This window comes from Rissa tridactyla, chromosome 2, assembly GCF_028500815.1.
Source record: "Rissa tridactyla isolate bRisTri1 chromosome 2, bRisTri1.patW.cur.20221130, whole genome shotgun sequence".
Classification (NCBI taxonomy): domain Eukaryota; kingdom Metazoa; phylum Chordata; class Aves; order Charadriiformes; family Laridae; genus Rissa; species Rissa tridactyla.
Genome location: NC_071467.1, coordinates 37,520,416 through 37,542,272, shown reverse-complemented (window position 1 = coordinate 37,542,272; position 21,857 = coordinate 37,520,416). Strand labels below are relative to the sequence as shown.

The 21,857-nt window shown below is 37.9% G+C and overlaps 1 protein-coding gene across 3 annotated transcripts in view; it reads left to right on the top strand.

The window, feature by feature from the left end:
- C2H8orf34 (chromosome 2 C8orf34 homolog) overlaps positions 1–21,857 on the top strand; it is a 187,511-nt gene that overhangs the window by 85,004 nt on the left and 80,650 nt on the right. For all 3 annotated transcript variants that reach the window (XM_054193000.1, XM_054193001.1, XM_054192999.1), the window contains 2 exons: positions 5,493–5,662; positions 10,651–10,817. In XM_054193000.1, the coding sequence (XP_054048975.1) occupies positions 5,493–5,662; positions 10,651–10,817 (337 nt within the window). The remainder of the gene's footprint in view (positions 1–5,492; positions 5,663–10,650; positions 10,818–21,857) is intronic.

Sequence of the window (21,857 nt, the reverse complement as noted above, 5' to 3'; positions counted from 1 at the left end):
TTGAAAGTTATTTTGAAAATAAATAAATAAATAAAACATAATAAAACAATGAAGCTCTTAACATGCTTCCTTTGTGCAGCAGTGCTCAACAGGCTTTCAGGACAGATTTACAGAGGTACAATTTTTCATCTCTATGGGCTTTAGTGAACACTTCTGTTTCTTGTTTTGCCCCTTAAGGATTTTTAATGGACATAAAGGCTAGTTCTGTGTTAAGAAAATAAGTGTAGCCAGGACCATTCTGTGGAATCCTGCTTCTTAGGAATGATCCCTTACATGACATAATTCCTGAAATGTTCCTGTGACTTGTTTCTAAGTGTATTGTTTGGCTTGGGCCATAAGCAACCAAAGACTACCTGATAATCATTTAACATTAGACAGAATTTGGTTCCATTTCACCTGAGCCACGGTTCCATGTTCCCAGGTGATGCTTATTTTTCGGGTATAAATATAGTTAAGTTCATTGTAATTCCTTTCACAGAAATATATGCTGATACTACAGCTTCCTTATCTAGGCTGTGGCAGCATTCAAACCATCAGTGGTTTGGGTTAACTATTTAACCCTTCAGGTACATGTCATGGATCTAGAACAGGATGATGAAACTTGGCGTTGGATTCTGTTATAATGTCATTACATAGAAGTCACGAGAAACATAAAACACAATAGCAAATTATTCTATATGCTCTTCCTTGCTTTAATTTCCTGACAATCGGTAACATTCTTGGGAGTAGGACAGAGCCCATAATCCTGCTGTTTTATCTGTGTTTTAGGTTAGGAACACAGAGAAAACAGAGAACGCATGTGTATAGAATCATAGAATCATTTAGGTTGGAAAAGACCCTTGGGATCATCAAGTCCAACCATGTTTGGTTGGACCATATGTTTCTTTATTTTTGTTTCTCATTATGTAAGTATTTTTTTAAAAAATTATTTCTTTCTGGCTGCAGTAACCTCTAACTGCCTTCGTCAGGGAGCATTGATCAGTATTGTTGGTTGATGTAACTCCTCCTCCAAGTAATGCAGTTAATTAGTTGCTTAGTTACTTGAGCATTTGGGTTTGGAAAACCAGTTTGCTCTGAATTACAATCACTTTTGTGGAAGGGTGTTTCATTTAAATGGATTCTTGTCAAATATCTGCTATTATTAGCTTTGTGCCAGTATTTAGGGCTTCAGGCCAAGACAGAGGTAGAGAAAATACAGGCAGACAAGGTCAGTCAAAATGGAAGCTTTCAGTTTGACAGTCTAATAAAATTTCAGGGTTCACTGATATAATTGCAAAAAAAAATTTCCTAAAATTACTGCAATTAAAACAGATTTATCGTATAGATTCCCTCCTTTTTCATCTCATTTACTTCAGACTTGCAGAGTTTGGTGTTTAGTCTCGCTTGATGATTCAGACCGCGTCTCTAGGCCATGGAAGCTATGTAAAAGCAGCAACTGGCACTGCTTGTGTAAGGAAAGAAAATGAGAAGGGATGCGTTGTGACTCACAGAATTTAAGGCTAAAGTGCGGAGTTAATATAATACAAATTTCTAAATTGACTCACCTCCCTACCATGGCACAGAAACTGTGTGCGGTTGAAAGTGTGCGGTTTGTAAAGCTTCTCAATAATGTGAAGAATTTTATGTTCACAAAGAAGTTGAGCTAGGATGTTAGCATTTCAGTGAAATTCACAGAATTCTACTTTGGTTAAAAAAAAATTATAGAGGAAAAAACCACTGAATTCACTGTGAGTTTCAGGGTTTTTCCGAAGTCTGTTAGGACGCTTCTCTGGGAAGTGAAAGTTCAAATTTACACAGAAATATAGACCAGCCATACTTCTGAACCTCTGGCGTCCTACCTGAATGCTCTGACAATGGGGCTACTGATGATGTGCCTCTTCTAGAATTTGCTGCTGCTGGAAGACCCTATTTGTGTTTATGTAGCCAGGATGCTATAACGCAGAAAGAGGTTTAAAATGAGTTTATATGATTGTACCCATTTCAGCTATATTTCTGAACCAGACCATGCAAAATAAGGAGTTACACCCTTTACCTCTTGCCACGGTTGAAGACTGACTAAAATAATGTCGTTCTAAAACAGTTTGAAAGAAGGCAGGGGAAGGTTATTAATTTTCTGGCTTTTGATTCTCTCAACACTTAGTAAATGTTTTCCAAGCTGCTGGGTTTTTTTTGTTGTTGTTTGTTTGGGTTTTTTAACTGCAAATACTAAGACTAAAAGAATATTTTCTTTTTAAATAGGTGAGATTTTCACATAATCCCAATATTCCATGGGTTGGTGCTTTACTTAAGCTTTGTGTAGTGGAGCTCTCACAGATAGCGAGACTTGTCATAACATTGTTAAATTTGCTCGAAATTCTCAACAATGTCTTTCAGTCACTTTAAACATCAATAATGGGAGACAGCTAAGTGTTAGAGATACAAAATCAGACTTGAATGAAGATGATCTAATAATTCATAACAGATTTTGACCCTCAAGGTTAATATTAAAACACTTTTTTCTATGATGTGTCTGGGGTATACTCTTCTTGCATGTAGTATTGCTACAATGAACACAGGTTATAATTAATAAAATAGAGGAAACAACAACTCTAAGTCATAAAAATAAACACATTTCTCCTCACCCAAAAGTATTTCTCACTACAGAGGTTCCCTCAAAATTCGTACCAGAAATTAGAAATGCTGAGCTTTTTAAACCATGCTTAAATAAATGGATACACAGATGTTGTTGTGCTCCCTGGTAGGGGTTCCATACTGCAACCACATCTCAACCCAATGCAAAGGTGAGATTCAGCTGTCCTCCAGTCTTTCCCTTCTCCTGGTCTCCACATAAAGGAAGCTCAAGTGTGTCAAGTTGGTAGCCACTGATGTGTATAAAAAGTGGATGACACTTGGACTACACCATAAAATAATCCTCTAAGTTCATTTAGTGCAGATTTCAATACCTACCTGTCCTGAAAATATTTCTGTGTACACTAATGTCACTGTCAATCTCTTCTGTTATTTATGAGAGAATACAAATTGGAAATCAGTTAAGATTCTAAGGTTTATATATTAAAAAAACAACCTATAAAAACTTTTTTAAGAACAGAATACTTCATCTGAATTTATTGAAGCTTTTGAAATAAGGTGCCAAATAAACGTCCTGGTGTTCTCAATAGAGCTCTCTCTGATTCTCCATTTACTGTTTTCACTGTGGCTGCTTAGATAGTTGAAAGGAGGAAAATAAATTAGGTCACTGAAACTATGGTGTACTAGTCTAACACGATTCAAAAAGGAAAGCAAGGTGATAAAATGAGGCAAAGCATGACTATGTAATGTAAATTACATTTCTATTAAGTAGAGTATGAAAGTGCTACTTTGATCCATAAAACGTCTAGAAAAGAAATCAGCATAACAAGGATAGACACAGCATTCAGGGTTTACTTATTCATATGCTGGTGGTGCAGTGTACAGTGTCAGGAAGAACGTGGAATGGAAAAAAGGGCAAATTTTTAGGTGCTTTTCATTTTCACTTAAAGGACTGAAAGCTTTTAGCAAGATTGATGCTGCAAGTTGTTGCAAGTTTAACTAGCTCCAGCAACCTGTTTTTATTAATTATTAGACGTTATCCTAGGGAGAAAAGAAAGGGAGAAAATGGCTAGAGTAGCTGGAATAAACCTTAGAATGGGCCAAATTGTTCTTAACTTCAACTACTGTAGGCATCTTGTGTAATGAAGGCATTGTGAGCAGTGGAATAATCTTTTTTCCTGGCTCATAGGCATTTGATGGTAGTCACAGTGGTGACATAATACGACTGTCATGTGAGTAGAGGCCACTGTCATCTATCTGACTATGACACAGCACCAGACAGATGTACAAAATGTATATTCGTAAGTACATAAGACACCAGTGGTTAGGTATTCTAAAACCTCTGAAGCCGCAGTGTTTTCCTTAGATTTCTCTCTTCTGTATTGGCTGCATTCCATTTTCAGTGGTCCTACTGTGTCATGTCAACCGTGCAGAAAACAGACATTGTGTAAAAAGTGAGTTAGTCAAATGATGGAGAACTCTGGACAGATGTATGGAGAGTGGACTGTGGTAATGCACTCCCAGGCACGTTGCAGAAAGCAGAACAAAAGAACAAGGGGGAATGAGTCTAATCAAGGGCCTGGCTCATATTTGGCTCTGTCAAAATGGAAGCTCTTGGAGTTCTGCTGAACAAAATTACAGTGTCTAGCTGGAGCTGGGTAAATATATTCATATGAAAGCAGTTTGCAGGCTTTTTGTGTTTGTTTCATTTCAGTAGAGGCGTCTACTTCAAACTGTGCTTTTACCATATCTGTGTCAATTAGGAAGAGACTTTAAAAATGGTTTGTTTTTAGAAAGATGAGAAAATATGGTTGCTAGGCTAAGTAATCACTGTGCTGTACTTTTTCCAGATGCTTTTTGTTTGGAAAGCATTGTTTTATGGCAGGAATATTTATTGAGGCACTGAACTAGGTAACAGCCGAGGATTTGTTTTCTTAAAATTTTCTCTCGTTAAAGGATAGGATAGAATATCTCTCTCCTAATTAGGAACACTGTATGTGAAATGTCTTTGCTAGCCTAGAAAAGAGTTTAACTAAAGCAAAATTAATATTCCTAACCTATAATTTCATGTTCATTTTTTTGCATGTATGCTTGTTTTTTAGTTTCACTATACTGTTGGTACATGATCCTTTATCTACAACCGTTGTAACATTAAGAAGAGATACTTACCACTTCAGAACAGCTTTTTCATACAATTTTTAAGCACAATTTGTTTCCTTAATCTAAATTCCTAATATAATGATGCAAATCATCGCTGTTGTTTTGAATACTCCAGTTGGGTTTTGCTTGCCTCTTGCAGTCCTCTCCAGTTATCTTCTTCCAGTAAGTGGTTAAAAATATGAGTACTAGTTTCAGAAATGCATTTTATTAAAATGTTAATACCATTTTCAGAACTGAAAGATACATTATGTAAATCCCAGCAGGGTTATTTTTAAAATGCCAAATGCAGATGTATTTATTAGTTTTGCATTAATTCATAATGCAAATAAGAGTGATGCTATTAATCTACAACAGTATTTTGGTTGGGGTGTTCATTATGCAAGTGACCTCATCTGTTGCTTAGCAGAACTGACAGTGCTGGTTTTAAGAATTGTGCGTTTATTAAAAAAATTATAGTTTTTCAAGATGATACCCCAGATTTCTACAGTTGCTATTGAAAAGTAAGAAATAGGAGAGATTTGTGGCATCAGGGTGGGCAAATCTCTCTTGGAATTTTGTTAATGGGAATCTTTTCATTAGTCCATGATTGTTTCTGGGTATTTTGTCGCCCTCTGAAACTATAATATACTGTACTGGTTTTGTACTTTTTTAATGAATAGCTTTATTTTCTATTTCTTCTTTTTTTTTTCCTATTTACATGTGCGGTTGAGAACAAGCAATGCAGTGTTTCTGTTTTGTTTGGTTTTTTTAAAATTTCTTTTCAGGACACAACGGGTTTTAACACTCCCCTTCTCAGACCTCGTGTGATTGGAGAATGGATTGGTCGTGAAGAGAATGATGCTGACCCACTGGCTGCTGAGATGCTGCAGCCACCAATACCAAGAAATAAAAATGAGCAGTGGGACAGTGAGGATAGCAGCAGTCCTGGAGGAAGGTGGGATTTTGGTTCTGCCTAGAAATTTTATAATTTGTTAAGTGGCTATGTCATTGTAACGCCCCATTTCTGAAAGCAGAATGCAGGGTTTTTAAATTCGCATGCCACAGTTTGGCGACATGCAGAATCAATGGAAGATATTAATACGTGACTGGTTTCTTCTCATGCTTTTATATATGTTTAACTTTATATTCATTTGCAGTCTCATGATTTTATTCCTATGTATGAAGTTAAGTGTATGTTGACAAGGCTAGGGCCCATTGTGTGATGTATAGATGCATTCAGACACTTCAAACCCTTCTGTCTTTCAGCAGTTGATAGTGACTCTTTGTTAATCTTCTTGACGCTTCAGTGATAAATTTGATTTTCACATTTAAAGGAAAGACAGACAAGGGAAACAGTATCTATATTAATTTTAACAGGACTTCCTAAATTAATCTTCAGTTATTATACTTAGCAACTTGGTGTTAATAACAATTCTTTCTCAAAGAGAAAATTGTATTCTCTGCAGTAAATTACTTCTGATGATTTATTGTGCTTGACTGAGGGTGGGGGAGTATGTCTGTCTGTTAATGTGCTTCAGCTACATGGAAGAGATTATCGTTTTTCCAAGGAGTCCATTTACCATGACTTAAAGATACCTGTTTATCACAGAAAGTGAAGTATTCACAGCCTTTCTTTAAAAGGGATTCATGCTGTGGGGTTTTTTTTAAATGTAAATTTATTTTTTTTTTAAATGTAAAGCTTGTGCACTGCCTTAAACACCTGTGGTTCTCCCTCAGCTCTGTAGCCTTTCTCCTTGGTTATAACTAGTACTCCGACTGCAGCAGACATCTTTTTCTCCCTCTTTTAAGAAGGTAGAAACTCCCTGCTTTACCTTTGAAAAGGTCTAAAGTATTATTGCAGAATCATAGAGTGTCTCAACTTGGAAGGGACCCTTAGGATCATCAAGTCCAACTCCCTATTCCTCGCGGGACTACCTAAAACTATACCATATGACTAAGAGGTCTCCTTGAACTCTGACAGTCTTGGTGTGTGACCACTTCTCTTGGGAGCCTATTCCAGTGACTGACCACCCTCTCACTGAAGAACCTTTTCCTAATGTCCAATCTGAACTTCCACTGATGCAGCTTCATCCTATTTTCTCGTGTTCTGTTGCTGGTCACCAGAGAGAGGACATCAGCACCTCCCCCTCCTCTGCTTCCCTTGAGGAAGTTGTAAACTGCCATGAGGTCACTCCTCAGCCTTCACTTCTCCAAGCTGAACAAGCTAAGTGACCTCAGCCGCTCCTCCTAGGTCACGCCCTCGAGACCTTTCACCATCTTGGTCGCCCTCCTCTGGACACACTCCAATAGTTTGATGTTCTTCTTATATTGAGGTGCCCAAAACTGCACACAATACTTGTGGTGGGGCTGCACCAGTGCAGTGTAGAGTGGGACAGTCACCTCCCTTGACTGGCTAGCTATGCTGTGCTTGATGCACCCCAGAACGTGGTTGGCCGTTTTGGCTGCCAGGGCACGCTGTTAACTCATATTCAACTTGGCATCAACCCAAACCCCCAGATCTCTTCCCACAGGACCGCTCTCCATCCTCTCGTCCCCCAGTTTGAATCATGAATATTCCTTCACTATGTCCTCCATATGCTTTCTACATTGGGATTCACCTCCCTGTCACTGGGAAACTAGTCTGTCACTTGCTGTACTCTTACAGGCTGTATTCGTTAACTTTTTTTACACGTTGGGAATGTTTTTTATCCATGAGTACTTCTTTCTTCTTTTAATTAGATTATTGTGGGGGTAGCTGCAAGTACTACCATTTCAAAGAAGCAGCAGCATGTAGTAATGTAGCCAGACATCGGACTGGAACCAACAGAACTCAAACACTGGGTCTTTCCAGTGCAGTTCCTGGGAAAGCAATGGAGTCAGCAACTGGCACCATAGCTTGATTGTGGGGGCCTGGGGTTTTTTTTACTTATTCAGCAGTACAATAAAGACACTGAATAAAGATCTGTTCCACGTTGCAGAGCAAATTGAGACTATTGTATCCCTTCTCTCAATAGGAAGGAGCAGAAATAAGCATCTCTGATCTCTAGACGGGAGCAAAGAGGTTTTAGTTCTGAGTAACAAAGATGATTCAAAGCAGCATATTTTTCTCTTTGTAGAGTGTGGTACAAGCTGTGAGAAACCTCACAGCTAATGCTATAATTAAAAAATGTGATTAATGGCTTTGAGAATAGTATTTGAGAAGTCTTGTTGAGTATCATGACAAAATCACATTCCCTGATGTATCAAATAAGGAGAATATGGGGTACTTGATGCCAGGAAAGACTGATGGGATACTGACATCTCCAGTTTTACGGGGCGTAAATGATGAAGACCTGTTGGAAAATATGTATCGTTAAGTGGGAACACTGATTTTCAGTGTAAATGAATAAGTACTAAATTACATGCAGCATATGGATTTACATTTGGATGACTGATTTTATGTCTGGGATAATTCTTTGCTTCATTAGCATTTCATCAGCTTTTGTAAGGCATTTGTAAAAAGCATGTTTGCAGTCTTGCAGAATAATCATAAAATCACAGAACTTCAAGATAGTGGTGGTGCTAAAATTGATGTCACCTATACATGGAAGTTTAAAAGACCTGTATTGATCAAGGTTAATCTGAATGATTAATAATAATTAACTAATAACAGGCAGTTTCTTCAAGGTCTGATTCAGTGTTACTGGGAATTAAAGTACTAATAGCAGAGGCTGGAACTGACTATACACCAAATGCATGAGACAAGTAATAGGTAACAATAACTTAGTTTTAATGTAGCATATACCTAGTACATCCAGAAGCGGTGAGAGTAGTATGGATTTTATGAGATTAAATTAAACTCTGAAAAGAGTGAATTTGTTATCAGTTGTAAAGAATTTTTGGCTACCTCATTTGTATTTCATTCATCTACTTCATAGTTAATGTAGCCTAAAATAATTCAGTGACGTTTTCACCTGGCAACTGCAAGAGGGAGCAATTTGAAATTCATACTGAATGTTTCCAATTATATCTTGTTAAATTTGATTTAGCAACACTTTTAATAAAAAGTGATAGTTTATCGATCACTAATTATCAGGATTTATGTGATAAGCCAGCAAACTCTCAAAACGAATCCTAATCATCAGTTACAGCATAACAGGAAACTGAAAACTATAATTGTCCCATTATTTCCAGGTAATATGTTTTCTTTTACCTATTACTAAACATAAGGAAACGCTACATAAATGAAATAGTGTATAAATATCCAGAGGATTAGGCATTACGGATCACTGGTAATTGCCATAATTGTCATGCGACTCCCTCTTTCTGTGTTGTTTTCACAGACCATAGTCTACGAGTCTTTACCTGTTTGCTGGAAGGGGAAGCCCTCGGTCCGTACACATTCATAGCATTCTATTGAGGACTGAATAAGCTGCAGAGAACAGCATATTCCTATGGACCACTAGTCTGTTGATAACATGCCCATTTTCAATATTGGCCTTTTCAGCATAACGCAGATACATATACATGGTACATGGGTGTACATAATACATGGTATTTGGGAATCTATGAGTTGTCTTTCTGTCTTTGCAACCATGAACCTCACTTTTTGCTCTGTTCAGTAACGGACAGTGGAAAAGAACCACTGTTTCCTCCTTAAAAACATACGTTCCTGTGATGATGAGCAACAAAAGCACACATTGTGTATCTGAAAGCCAGGCCCAGTTACTTAAAAAAAGAAGGGGAATTAATTTCGAGTAACTGAAAAGGCAGGTTTCACCTCTACTTTGGCTAGGAAAGACAGCGGAGCCAGTCTGAGGGAGCTGAGTTAGTGATGTCTTGTCACCTTTTTGCCATTAATATTCTGGATTGCTACAGAGGAAAGACTGTTATTTGTCACTGGTTTTGTGTTGCTATGTGTTGGTGCTGTAAGGGTGCAAGGTAAGGTATTAATATGTGATAAGTGACCATATAAAAGTGCTGATGGCAATCCTGCTGGTACTGAGCTCATCTTTCAGAAATGTGAACACTGTGAAAATAGGATTAAGCTCATTTCCAAGTCATTGTTAGTAGTTTTCTACATGATGAATTTCCTAGAGAAATTCAGAGAAGCAAGTCTCTTGGGGAATTTCCTCAAGGGATAATGTGTGTACACAATGGGGAATTTGGGTGATTTTTAATATGTTTCTTAGAGCCTGAAATGAACTAGAGCTTGCAGAGGCCCCATTCATAACCTGATGCCTTAAATGCAAAGCCCGTTCTTCATCTCCAAGGTCCACTTTGTCTTATCAGTGTTCATCTTTGCAGTGGGAAATGAACTGTAATTGATTATACTAAATTTCATACATCTGCAACAGATCCGCCTTCCTGCAGCAGGATGTAAGAGTCTGAGGTGTTGCTGATACCCTCATGCAGGGCACAATATTTCTGTCCTGTTGTCTTTATCTTGATATTGTAAGGAATCAGAAATTGCTAACGGTTGCAAGTCCTGCCTTAGACCCGTCTGCTAACTTCTGTGCAGTTCCAATTCTATGTTATTTAGGTTAGGGACACAAGTCAACAAACCATGAGAACTGTTATAACTATATAGTCCTTAATCCTGTGGTCATGATAATGCAACCACTCAAGGGAGCAGTTCTTTGTTCTCTGCTTTGTTGCTGTGTGATCATTGCCTTAGCAATAATGATTAGTAATTGACATCCTGTTGTTCTGTATATGTGGCTTATTTAGGCCTGATTAATGCCCATAAAGGCAATAGGAAATTTTCCATTATCATTTGATCAAAACTTTAGATAGGAATTGAAAGCACAAACTGACTTATAACATCCAATGATCAGGGAATGAGTGATAACCAACTGATTTATGTGTGATCTGATGGCATTAACCTTCAGAATCTGGAGGACATCATGGGGTACAGTAATTTGCCAAATGTGTGACATAAAGTTGTGCTTTCCTCCCTCACAGCTTAAAAATGGAGCCGAAGACCAAAGGACTAAAACAACAACAGCAGCAACATAAGAAACTGCTGGCTGCCATGCTTTCTCAGGACTCATTTGATTCTGCTCAAAGCACAGCTCCATCTGTAACCGAAGAAGATATTGACAATGAAGATGATGCAATGGAACTGCTGGGTAACTGCAAAAAATTATGTGCATTTTCTGATAATTTTTTTATTATAGATTAATCTAAAAAGTGTAATATCTGATCAAACATAAATTAGTTTGAATCTGCTCCCTATGTTTGAAACTAAAGTATCCAGCAGCTGTGTGAAGGTTCACAGCGTTTAACTTGCAACTTTCAGGAGTGAATGTAATGAAGACCGTATATGTGTGTGAATAAACTGCTAGCTGCATCAAAATCCCATGAAATATCAAACATTTCAGGTGCTTAAAGTTTTGATTTGATTTCCTACATAAAACACTTGCAGGTTTTACTTGGAGAATATATTTACATACAAGGAGTAGAATCGGCTTCACTGGCTTTCATCTAGTTCTTTTTATTAGCTGTATCACAGTTCTAACTTCAGTAGGTTTTGTTTGAGACTTACTAGCTATGAATAGCTTATGCAATGTGAATTTGTAACCTCTGCAGAGGATTTGATTGTAATTTTCCGGTAGACTGTATAGTATGTTAAATTGCACTCTAGAAGGCTCTGTGCTCACAGCTTTCTCCCTTTCCTAGAATTACTAGTTGTGACAGGAGGGAAATTGCTGAAGAAAGTTAATTAGTAGTCTTTTCTGCCATTTTTAAAAGCCTCAATGTAAGATGTTTAAAAAGTAGTCATGTATTTCAATTTTTTTTTTCCACAGTTTTTGCTATATAGAACTTTATGTGGGATCAAAGCACAGGAAATACACACTCTCAGGATAGCTCAGCATTCTTACATTTATGAATTCTATCACAAATTATTTGTTTCAGGTTGGACCTTAATCTAGAAATCAGAAAAACACATGGTGCTCTACTCTTTTTCTGTTATATTTCTCTTGTTTTCTTACTACAGTCTTCATAGGATCACAGAGTAGTTGAGGTTGGAGGGGGCTGCTGGAGACATCTAGTCCAACCCCTTGCTCAAAACAATCAGCTAGAGCAGGTTGCTCGGAACAATGTTCAGTTGGGTTTTGACTCTCCAATAATGGGGACTCTATGACATTTGTGGGCAACCTGTTCCAATCCTTGACCATGCTCATGGCAAAAGAATTTTTTTTATATGCTCAAATAATTGTGAATTAATACATATTTTATTTTTTTTTGGTAGTTTTAAGTTTGATGCATGCATTTGTTTTTACAGGAAATAAGAGTTAATGAGCTGGGTCACTCAGGTGTCACAGTGGGTCAGTTCTTTGTGTTTGAAGGAAGTCACACTATTTGTGACTGTAGGCTTGCAGTCTTCATGGAATCAGTCGGTCTTTTCAGAACTAATCCATGGATTACAGTGAAGGCCATAATTAGTCTGTAGCTGCATTATCTCTTTATTTGCTCCTGCAATTTACAGATCTTTCCAACTTTTCAGTGTGACATAAAAAACAAGCCGAATGGGTGTCTTGTACTGACATAAACCACAGGACTCCTGAAGTAGTATTCTGTGGCATCTGGAAGGTACAATATGTGAGTGTCTGTGTGATGTTGTTGGCCTCATTATATATCACATACAGAATAGAATCTTTTGTTGAGGAAAAGTTATCAAATAGATGTTTAGGTCTTTTCTTCTAGACATTTGAATCCCTCAAAATATCCAGAACCAGAAAGGCGGTATAAAGGAAATTTTATTTTCTAGTGTCTTGACATTTGGGCAATATATTATCTGTGTACAAGCAAGTGTTTTTTTGTTGTGTGTTTTTTTTAATAAGAACTCAATTGTAAGAATCCATTCTGGGGGTTTTTTTGCCATGTGAAACCTGGAAAGTTTTTCTGTCATGCATTTTCTTGAAACTGGCAAAGTTTATACAAAATAAACTCAAGAATAGGAAAGGTCATAAACAGGGCCCCTGGTTTGGATAGAGTGTCATACAAGTGATTCTGAGATTCTGAAGCAAAATCATGGCGTATTTGATGAACAGACATGATTATAGTGATTATAAAATAGACAGGTTATTGTAACCTACCACTGATAGAAAGTTCAATATGCATATCTTGGTGTTGAAAGTGCTGTGCTTCTGAAAGACTGGCTTTTATTTTAATTGTCATTTTGCAATTTGCTGACAGTATATGGTTTATATTTGATATAAGGTTAGGTTACATCCTGCAGAACTGCTCAAAACTTGAGGATATGACAAAGTGTTACACAGGAAGGGTGTTTTATTTTCTTTTGAGGGTAATGTAAAGAACTTAAGTTTCTATCGGCAAACATAGGTATTTTTCATTGCTATATTTTCCAGATCAGTAACTGTATGATACTGGGATTGAATTTTTTTATTATGTACTGCATTAATCCATTAACCGCTTTGATGCTTTTTACACTGCTTATATGCAGTAAAACTAATTTCAAATCATAGCTTTCTGCCATCACTGAATTGCAGGGCACTGTTGCATACAGCTACTTGACTTGTTCCCTTTAGAGTTCAGTATTTATTGCTTATTCAGCCCTTTCTTAAAAAATTACAAAACGTCACGCTCCTAAGTCTGGATTCTGGAAAAAAACTTTCTACTATTTGTAGCAGATGATTTTACTGCATACCCTAATTATAATGCAGGTTTTTGTGAAACACAAGCTTCCATCTTTATGTGTGTTCAAGAGAATCTTTTTCATAGTTTGATTGATTTATTTAGGTATTAAAAGCATGAAACTGACTGTTGGTATATTTTCTTTTAAAAAAACCCTCCCAGTACTCACATCAGAATTGTCAATAAAGCTACAATGAAACATTCCAAATAGAAGAAACAAATAAGCTGTTATACTTCTGAACAATCCATATCAAAAGAAATATATGTGCAAAACTGAAAAAGAATATTATGGGGCTACATTCTGATTTCAGTTATCACAACATAAGATGCACTGAAGGGCTGTTATCACACTCATAACTTTCTAAGTGTGTTCAGTTACGCAGGTGGCTGAAATAGATCATTGGCAGATAACATCGTAGTGGAAAGGATTTTCCTGACTTTAAGAAGTTGAGAACTGTAACTGTAGTATCACATGTATTTGTAAATGTAAAAAGGGTAATGCCATTGAGGTCTGTGACTGAAAATTATATCCAACGGTTTGTTTTGTATACATCATAATGCCAAGTATTGTGTTTTGTAAATCTAATTGGGAGCTGAAGTAGTTCTTCATAAAACTCTGCAGTCCTTTTGGAATTCCATGAGATTTGAGCTTAAGCTGTCTTTCGCATTTGGCTGAAGTCCACTGAGACTTTGAAATCATGTTATTTCTTCAGTATCTCACTGATGTCCATTGGAGAGGACTTGAACTGTATTTTCCCTGAAATTGCCGGGAATATTGATTGAACAGTCACCAAAGCATGACTCATTGCTATGCATAAACATAGACATGGTAAAAGCATAAATTTTTTTGTAGCACACTTGGACTTAAATATACATTCTTGAGCTTTTTAGAAGTAAGGAACATGAAAAAGAAATTCTGTTTTGTTTTACACAATATTGATACTTAGTCATAATGCTCAATCACCTCTTGTTGTTGTCCAATCTTTATGCATGCTCACAATATTAAAAGTGTTACCATATGCTAATACATATTGTGCAATAGTTAACTATGAAGCACCACTTCAAAGATAAGTGTACCCAGAAAGCTCACACAGGTGTGGCTGAAGTGAAATGTGGTTATAATTGAAGCCCATTTCCTGCTGGCACGCTGACGCATATGCCAGTCCGTATGATTCCGAAAAGCCTCCATGATTTCAATGCAAATAATCATATATCTGAGTGAAATTTAAGTGTTTGCAACATCAGGACTTGTAAAAACATCTCTTCTTCAGAGCTGGTTTCACAGTAATAGTGTTTCTTTTGCTCAATGCAGAGATCTTAAGTGAAAGTTCAAGGATTGTCTGCCTCATGTTTATTACCTATAATTCTTGCTATGCACTAACAAACCAGAATCTTTAAAGATAGCAATGCACTTTAAGTAGTAATGTATTTTTTTAACTATTGTTATCAGGAGATACCAGATGTCTTCTGTTTGCTTTACTATCTCTTCTTCTAATCTTTAGAAGTTTTTTTCCTCAAAAGCTTTCCAAATGCTAATTACTTAGTCATTGTAACACCCCAGAAAGATTGGCTGGTGATATATTTACCTTTTATAAGAAGAGGAGAAACAGAATTTAGTGGAGATTGCCTTTGCCTGTAGGATGAGATAATAACTCACCATCTGGTAGTCTACCCCTTATGTTGTCTATACTGCTGTTCTAATAAGTCTCTAAGTGTGTCCAGTCTGCAGTGCTTTTAGTACATTTCCTCTGATGAGGAAATGTATTTTTCCCTGTTTCCTGGTTTCCCTGTTTCCTATAGGTCTTTGGCAACATCCAGGAAAACAGTCTCTAGACCTGATAAATTATTCTAATATTAGCAGCAGGTTGTTCCTCTTTGTTGTCTCTCCTAGCTGGACAAAAACATCTCCTCCATTATGTGACTAGAATACATCATTTGCCAGAAGAGAGGCCACAATGCCCTGGGAAAGATGGTATGTGAGTTGTACTATGTCTTCAGAACAGTTTTCTGGCCCGCAGCCTGTTTTGTTGGAGTTTAAGTAGAATGATTCTGTGGGAGAAAGCTGTGTGAATTGCTCATCGTGTCCCCTTTTGCTGACTCTTCTTTTTTGGTAGCTATTGGGAAATCAGCAACATTACCAATGAGCAGCTGCTGCGCAGTGCATGCAGAGACGCTGACACCAGTGGGAGGCAGTAGGCCTCTTCTGCCTGCAGAGACTGGCTGCACTATGCATTGCAAAGTTTTCAGTGGGAGGTGTAATGCACTGGTGCAAATGTGTGTTGCAGATCTCCATTAGAAGGACACTCAGACTCCATAAGGTGTGGATTTAAATACCTTTTTGAGGTGGAAAAATAGGATAGCATAGATAATCTCACATCCCTTCAAATACTGGGATCCCTAAGTTACGCGACATTGGTCGGGCCTCTAGTCACAGCACCGTATGCTGCACAGATCCTGCCATGCTAAAGTTCACCAGCATTACAGTTCTTAGGGCTCTTAGAAGTAAATGATTTCGTTTACTAAAGAATTTCATTCAGCATTTCTACTGTCAAGCAAAAAGATGTTCGCATGACAACATGGTGGTTCACTTTTAAGATAAGACCACGCAGGTGGTGTAATTGCCAAATGCCAAGTGAGAGCTGCCTGCAGTCTTGTCCCTTATGATTACCAGGCCAACTTTAGCCTGCAGCCAAGTGGTGTGTGCAGCCTGCAGAGCACAGCACAGACCTGCGCCTGCTCAGGTCAATTTCTGAGTGGATCATGAACTCATTGTACAATGGTCCCCAGGTTTGGATCACCAGCAAGGAGGAAAGTCAGTGTAGCACAGTATTTTCATGCCACTGGAAGAAAATAAGTTTTATGTCTAGTCAGAGAGAGTGATCACTGCTTTAGCCCATCACAGGAGAGTGATAATGGCAGTGGTATTTGTCTCATGTTCTTATCACTGCATGCTGATTCTTTACCCTCAATGCAATAATAAACATTGCCGTTCTCAGATTCCAAAAAGATATTTAGCAAGGTATGATCCAGGATTATTTTTATCTTTAAAAAAAAGCAAAGTTGTTCATCTTATAGTATGTCTTCAAAAGTCAAGTGAAATGTCTTTGTATGCATCACTTGACTATCTGCATCACTACTGCCCTGCTAGTAGTATTTCTGAAAAAAGTTCACATGTAGACAAATACTTAGATGCAGCTTTTTTGGAAATTGCAATAGATCTACATGCTTTCATTTGTAATGTCTTACAGGGTGAATCATCATAGCTTTTATGAAACTATTTGTATGAAGTTTTCAGTTTCCTTCAAATTTCAACAGCTGAAAAGAGGAGGCATGCTCTGTATCTGAAAGAGAAAGAAGAAAACACTGGTTTATTGCCTTTTTTTAGTTGCATTACCTCCCAAAATGTGTAAAGCATTTATATACTTTTGTGCTCCTTGATGGTTACTACTGGAGCAAAAGAAGGATTGTATTATATGGACCAGGCTTAGCATATGAACAGCCATGATGTTGCTGCCCTGTGAATGATATGGCTTGTATGAATGGAATATCTTAAGCTTTACTTTTGTGAGATGTAATCGACTTTCTAAGTGATAGGTATTTGACATTCAGTGGCTTTTTCTTTAGAGTCTGATGTGAAAGATATAGTTCATCCCAATTTGAATAGAACTGTTTGATTATAGGAAAAATACCAATAAATGCAATTTTCTGTCATCACAATTTCTAAAAGTTCTGATCTTCAGTCTTCTGTTTATCTGCCATTTATCTTCAATCTTTTTCTATGTGTATGGTAGGCAATTTCTGATAATCTTGATTACTGGGTACTTTGAAACTCCTAAAAGATTTAGAATTTGGACAGACAATGAACAGTTGAAGACAAAAGTTCCAAAAGATGTTTTTTCCCTCTTTGTGGGTTGATCCCAGCAAGCAGCTAAGGACCACAGAGCTCTTCACTTGTTCACTGTCCCACGGTGGTAGGGGGAAGAGGATAGGAAGAGCAAAAGCAAGAAAACTCATGGATTCAGATAATGATAGTTTGATAACTGAAAGAAAGAAAGAAGGAAGGAAGGAAAGAAAACCCCAAAACCTAAAATAAGTGATGCCAGAGCAATCACTCATCACCTCCTACAAGCAGACTGATGCATAGCCAGTCCCCAAGCAACACCTACTTTGGGAAAAAACACCCCCCAGTTTTGGCTGGAAAGCTGCCTGGCAGAAAAGGACCTGAGGGTTCTAATTGACAAGTGGCTGAATATGAGCCAGCAGTGTGCCCAGGTGGCCAAGAGGGCCAATGGCATCCTGGCTTGTATTAGAAATAGTGCGACCAGCAGAAGTAGGGAGGTGATTGTCCCCCTGTACTCAACACTGGTGAGGCCACACCTCGAGTATTGTGTCCGGTTTTGGGCACCTCAATACGAGAGAGATATCGAGGTGCTGGAGCAAGTGCAGAGGAGGGCAACGAAGCTGGTGAAGGGCCTGGAGAATAAATCTTATGAGGAGTGATTGAAGGCACTGGGACTGTTTAGTTTGAGGAAGAGGAGGCTGAGGGGAGACCTCATCACTCTCTACGACTACTTGAAAGGCCATTGTAGAGAGGTTGGTGCTGGTCTCTTCTAACAGGTAATTAGCGATAGAACAAGAGGGAATGGTTTTAAGCTGCAACAGGGTAGGTTTAGGCTGGACATTAGGAAAAAATCTTCACAGAAAGAGTGGTCAAACACTGGAATAGGCTGCCCAGGGAGGTGGTGGAGTCACCATCCCTGGATGCGTTTGAGTCGTTTAGATGTGGTGTTGGGGGATATGGTATAGGGGAGAACTTTGTAGAGTGGGGTTGATGGTTGGACTCAATGATCCCAAGGGCCTTTTCCAACCTAAATGATTCTATGATTCTACGATTTATTGCTGACCATGACATTATATGGCCTGGAATATCCCTTTGGTCAATTCAGGTCAGCTGTCCCAGCTGTATCCCCTCCCAGCCTCTTGCCCACCCGCTGTGGGGCAGAGTGAGAACCAGAGAAAGCCTTAACTCTATGCGAGTGCTGTTCAGCAATAGCTAAAAGGTTGGTGTGTTATCAACACTGTTTTAGTTGCAAATCTAAAACACAGCACAATATGAAGTGCTACAAAGAAAATTAACTCCATCCCAGCTAGGCCCAGGACATCCCTTAAAGATATTTTTTCCATCACTGTTGTCTTTTTGAAGACTGAGAGGTTGTATTGACATGATGGAAGGTTTCTTGTACTCTCTGACATCTCTAGTTCTCACTTCTTTTAGATAAAGGCTCCTCTTCTCCTGAGATGAGCTGACTAGTGTACAGGTGTATCTCTTGCAACTGTTCCCCAATTTTATACTGCTTTTCACTTGCAGATGGTTCTGTTCTCCCCATGGGTGTTTTAGACCATAGTTGCAGACTCCAGAATGTCTTTCACACTTGCCCTCTCTCTCTTGTGTTTGCTTCTTACTTAGTCTTTGTTGTGCACAAAGGCCTTAGCATAGCACTGAGAAGTGACCATAGTTGTCGCAGAGGATACAGTTTGTAAGTGACGGTATCTGGCTGGGATTCTTATGCAATTGTGTAAGTGTACCATAAGTGGTAAAGACTGCAAAACCTGTAGACCTCAATAGAGAGCATTATGGTTACTATTCAGACAACTATTAGTCTTCTGTGGACTTACATAAAGAAACATTCTTTCCTTCAGGAGGTTGTATTTGCAGTAAATCCTTTTCTCATTCTTCCCTTTTAACATACATATTCTGTTATTTCTTTACTGTAGTTGGTTATGTGGAGTTTACCTGGAGGGATCCGTGTGCAGGATCTAACCTTGAGAATGTGTAATAAATACTGCAGTCTAGTGGAAAGGGTAGGGGAAGAAGAGCAGCGAAGAAACTACTAAGGTTGTGAACAGGAATTTCTCTTTTAAAATGGGCAATTATGGATAACTTGTATTTTTATCTTCAGGCTACAGTGATTAGCTTGCTCTAGTAAGTCTCATTAAATCTTTATCTTTTTTGCTTTTAGTGCAATATATGAATTGTTATGCTGTGCTTCAAACAATAAAGTAAATGCTGATCACTTTTATGGAAACATAGTATACAAATAATGCCAGAATAGGTAAATCACTTGGAGTACTTATTTATACAAAACAGCTAAGGTGAGATATAACCTGAAAAGTATTTTTTTATATTTTATGGCATTTCACTGAAATTTTAACTACAATGTTATTGCAGATACTGTCAACAGTATTTTTTACCAGATTTCTTTAGTGCAGAACTATTGTCTAGAGAGAAGCCGTAAACTTGAAATCTACTACTAATTTTAAAGCAATGTTTTCATGTATTATACTTGTCGCTGAACAGCTGTGTATAAGTTTAACAAATACCATATTCAGTATTTTTTTTCTTTCTGCCAATATATAAAGTCACTGAAGCAAGACAGACGTGCAGGCCTCTTTAATGTCATTCATGGAGTTTATTGATTTCAGTTCATCTTGTGGTCCATGCTAAAAGACAGCAACAGCAGTGAGAATGTTTTAGTTGATCTGATTTTAAGCAACACTCTAACTGGTTATTCAAAGAACAGGGATTTGGTGTTTAAAGTCTTAAGATAATGGAATCCTGCTCTTGAATTCTACTGTCAGTAATACTACAGGTTTTTGATGTTTATGTAGCATTTTTAGACTGACAATAACTTCTAGTAAACTTAGTAAGTTCTATAGTTTGGTTAAGAGGCTGTTTGTAAGGTTACAATAAATTATGAATTGGATTAGTCACTTGCTGCAACACTTGTATAGTTATTTCTGGTTTGATAAGCATAAAATGGGTTGAAACTGGAGTTGATTGTGCTTCATATTGCTAAAGGGTAAACGGAGAGAGAAAATCAATTATAGTTAGAGATACTAGATTCTTGTGAGTTGAAATGAGTTACATGAGCTAATAAAAAGCTTCAAAAGAATGAATCATTTTCAAGAAATAGATGTGTACTGAATATCATGATGTGCAGGAGCCTAAAATGTCATTTGTTTGCGGTTTACACAAGGAACCAAAGCTTAAGCTTTTAAGCCTATGCCCAAAGAACAGAGCAGGGACACTGTGACTGTCCATATCGAAGACATAAGTATCTGTATTAACATAGCCTTTTTACGGTCTCTATGCCTGAGATTTCTTCTAAAGGACATGAAGGGGACACAGCAACATGGTATATATCACTCATTATGATGTGATACTGATCCCAATGTGATGGGATCAGACTGTTACTCTTCTAGACTTGTAAATGCTTGCAGTACTGATGTTTAATGTCTGTGGAGACAACAGAGGTCCCTTTAGAGAAGCTGTAGGAAGACGCTTCTTCCCACCCCAACACCATTTATAAGACAAGAAAGCGACTCTCTCAGCCAACTCTGTTCCCCAATCTTATTTCTCTGCCCACCTCCAGATGTGCCAAGCACATCAAGTGTTGGGCAAATAATAAAGAGCTGTGGTTGAGTCAGGTGGCATATTTTAGATACCATTTTAAGCTACGAAGTTTAAGGAAGTATCTTTTCATGAGTTCAGCATAGTTGTTTTGTGGAATGCGTGGCCACAGAAGATTGTGGAGACTACAAGTGTAAATATACAAAAGTAGATAAATTCATGGAAGATAGATCAATACCACTTTACTAAGTATGTTAGTTCTGGTACATTCTCTCTCTCTAGCTAGGGTGAACAAGGTACAACTGGTTACTGATTTTTCCTTTATAGTAGTCGTGGGGCTTCAGTTGAAACTGTAGTCTGTAGACAAGTTCAAAACAAATAAAAGGGACATATATTTTCATGTACTGCACAGTTAACGTATGGATTTATTTGCTAATGGTGTTGTGGCTGCCAAAAATTTACATATGCTGAAAATGAGCTGGAAGGGTTAATGGAAGAAAAATACATCAAGGGCTGCAAGATATGGATACTACCTCTGCTTCAGAAAGTCCCTGGGCATGAATCGACTGGGGCTGAGGGGTTATGCTAGTAAAGTATCATTATATACTTGCTCTGTTCTTGTACTCATCCCTAGGAATGGGTTATCCCTAGGATGCTAGATAAATGGATGCCCAAACTACTTTGTACTTCTTAAGAACACTTAGGTTAGTCTAGATATACTGCTGAGAAATCCTTCAGTGACAATATATAAGGAAATCCAGCAATGGATGTAATTTCTTTCGTGCCTGGATCTGTTTTAGTGAGGCCACTGAGTCTCCAGTATTAGTAATCTGCACTAACCTCTGTATATTCTTTAGTTTACACTGAAGATCAAAATATGAATGTTGGAATTCAGAAGCTGGTTGGAGAGATCTGGCCTACTTGATTGACTAGTCTGTGGGCTAAACTGCTGCCAGTTCCTGAGCAATCTTATCCTCTTTTTGGAGCGTGCAGGGAAAGGAAGCATGAAAGAAATAGTTACAACTGCCAAGCTCGTACTTAGGTAAGAAATGACAGTTTTTCTTCACTTGGAGATTCACAAGGCAACAGTGGAACTGCG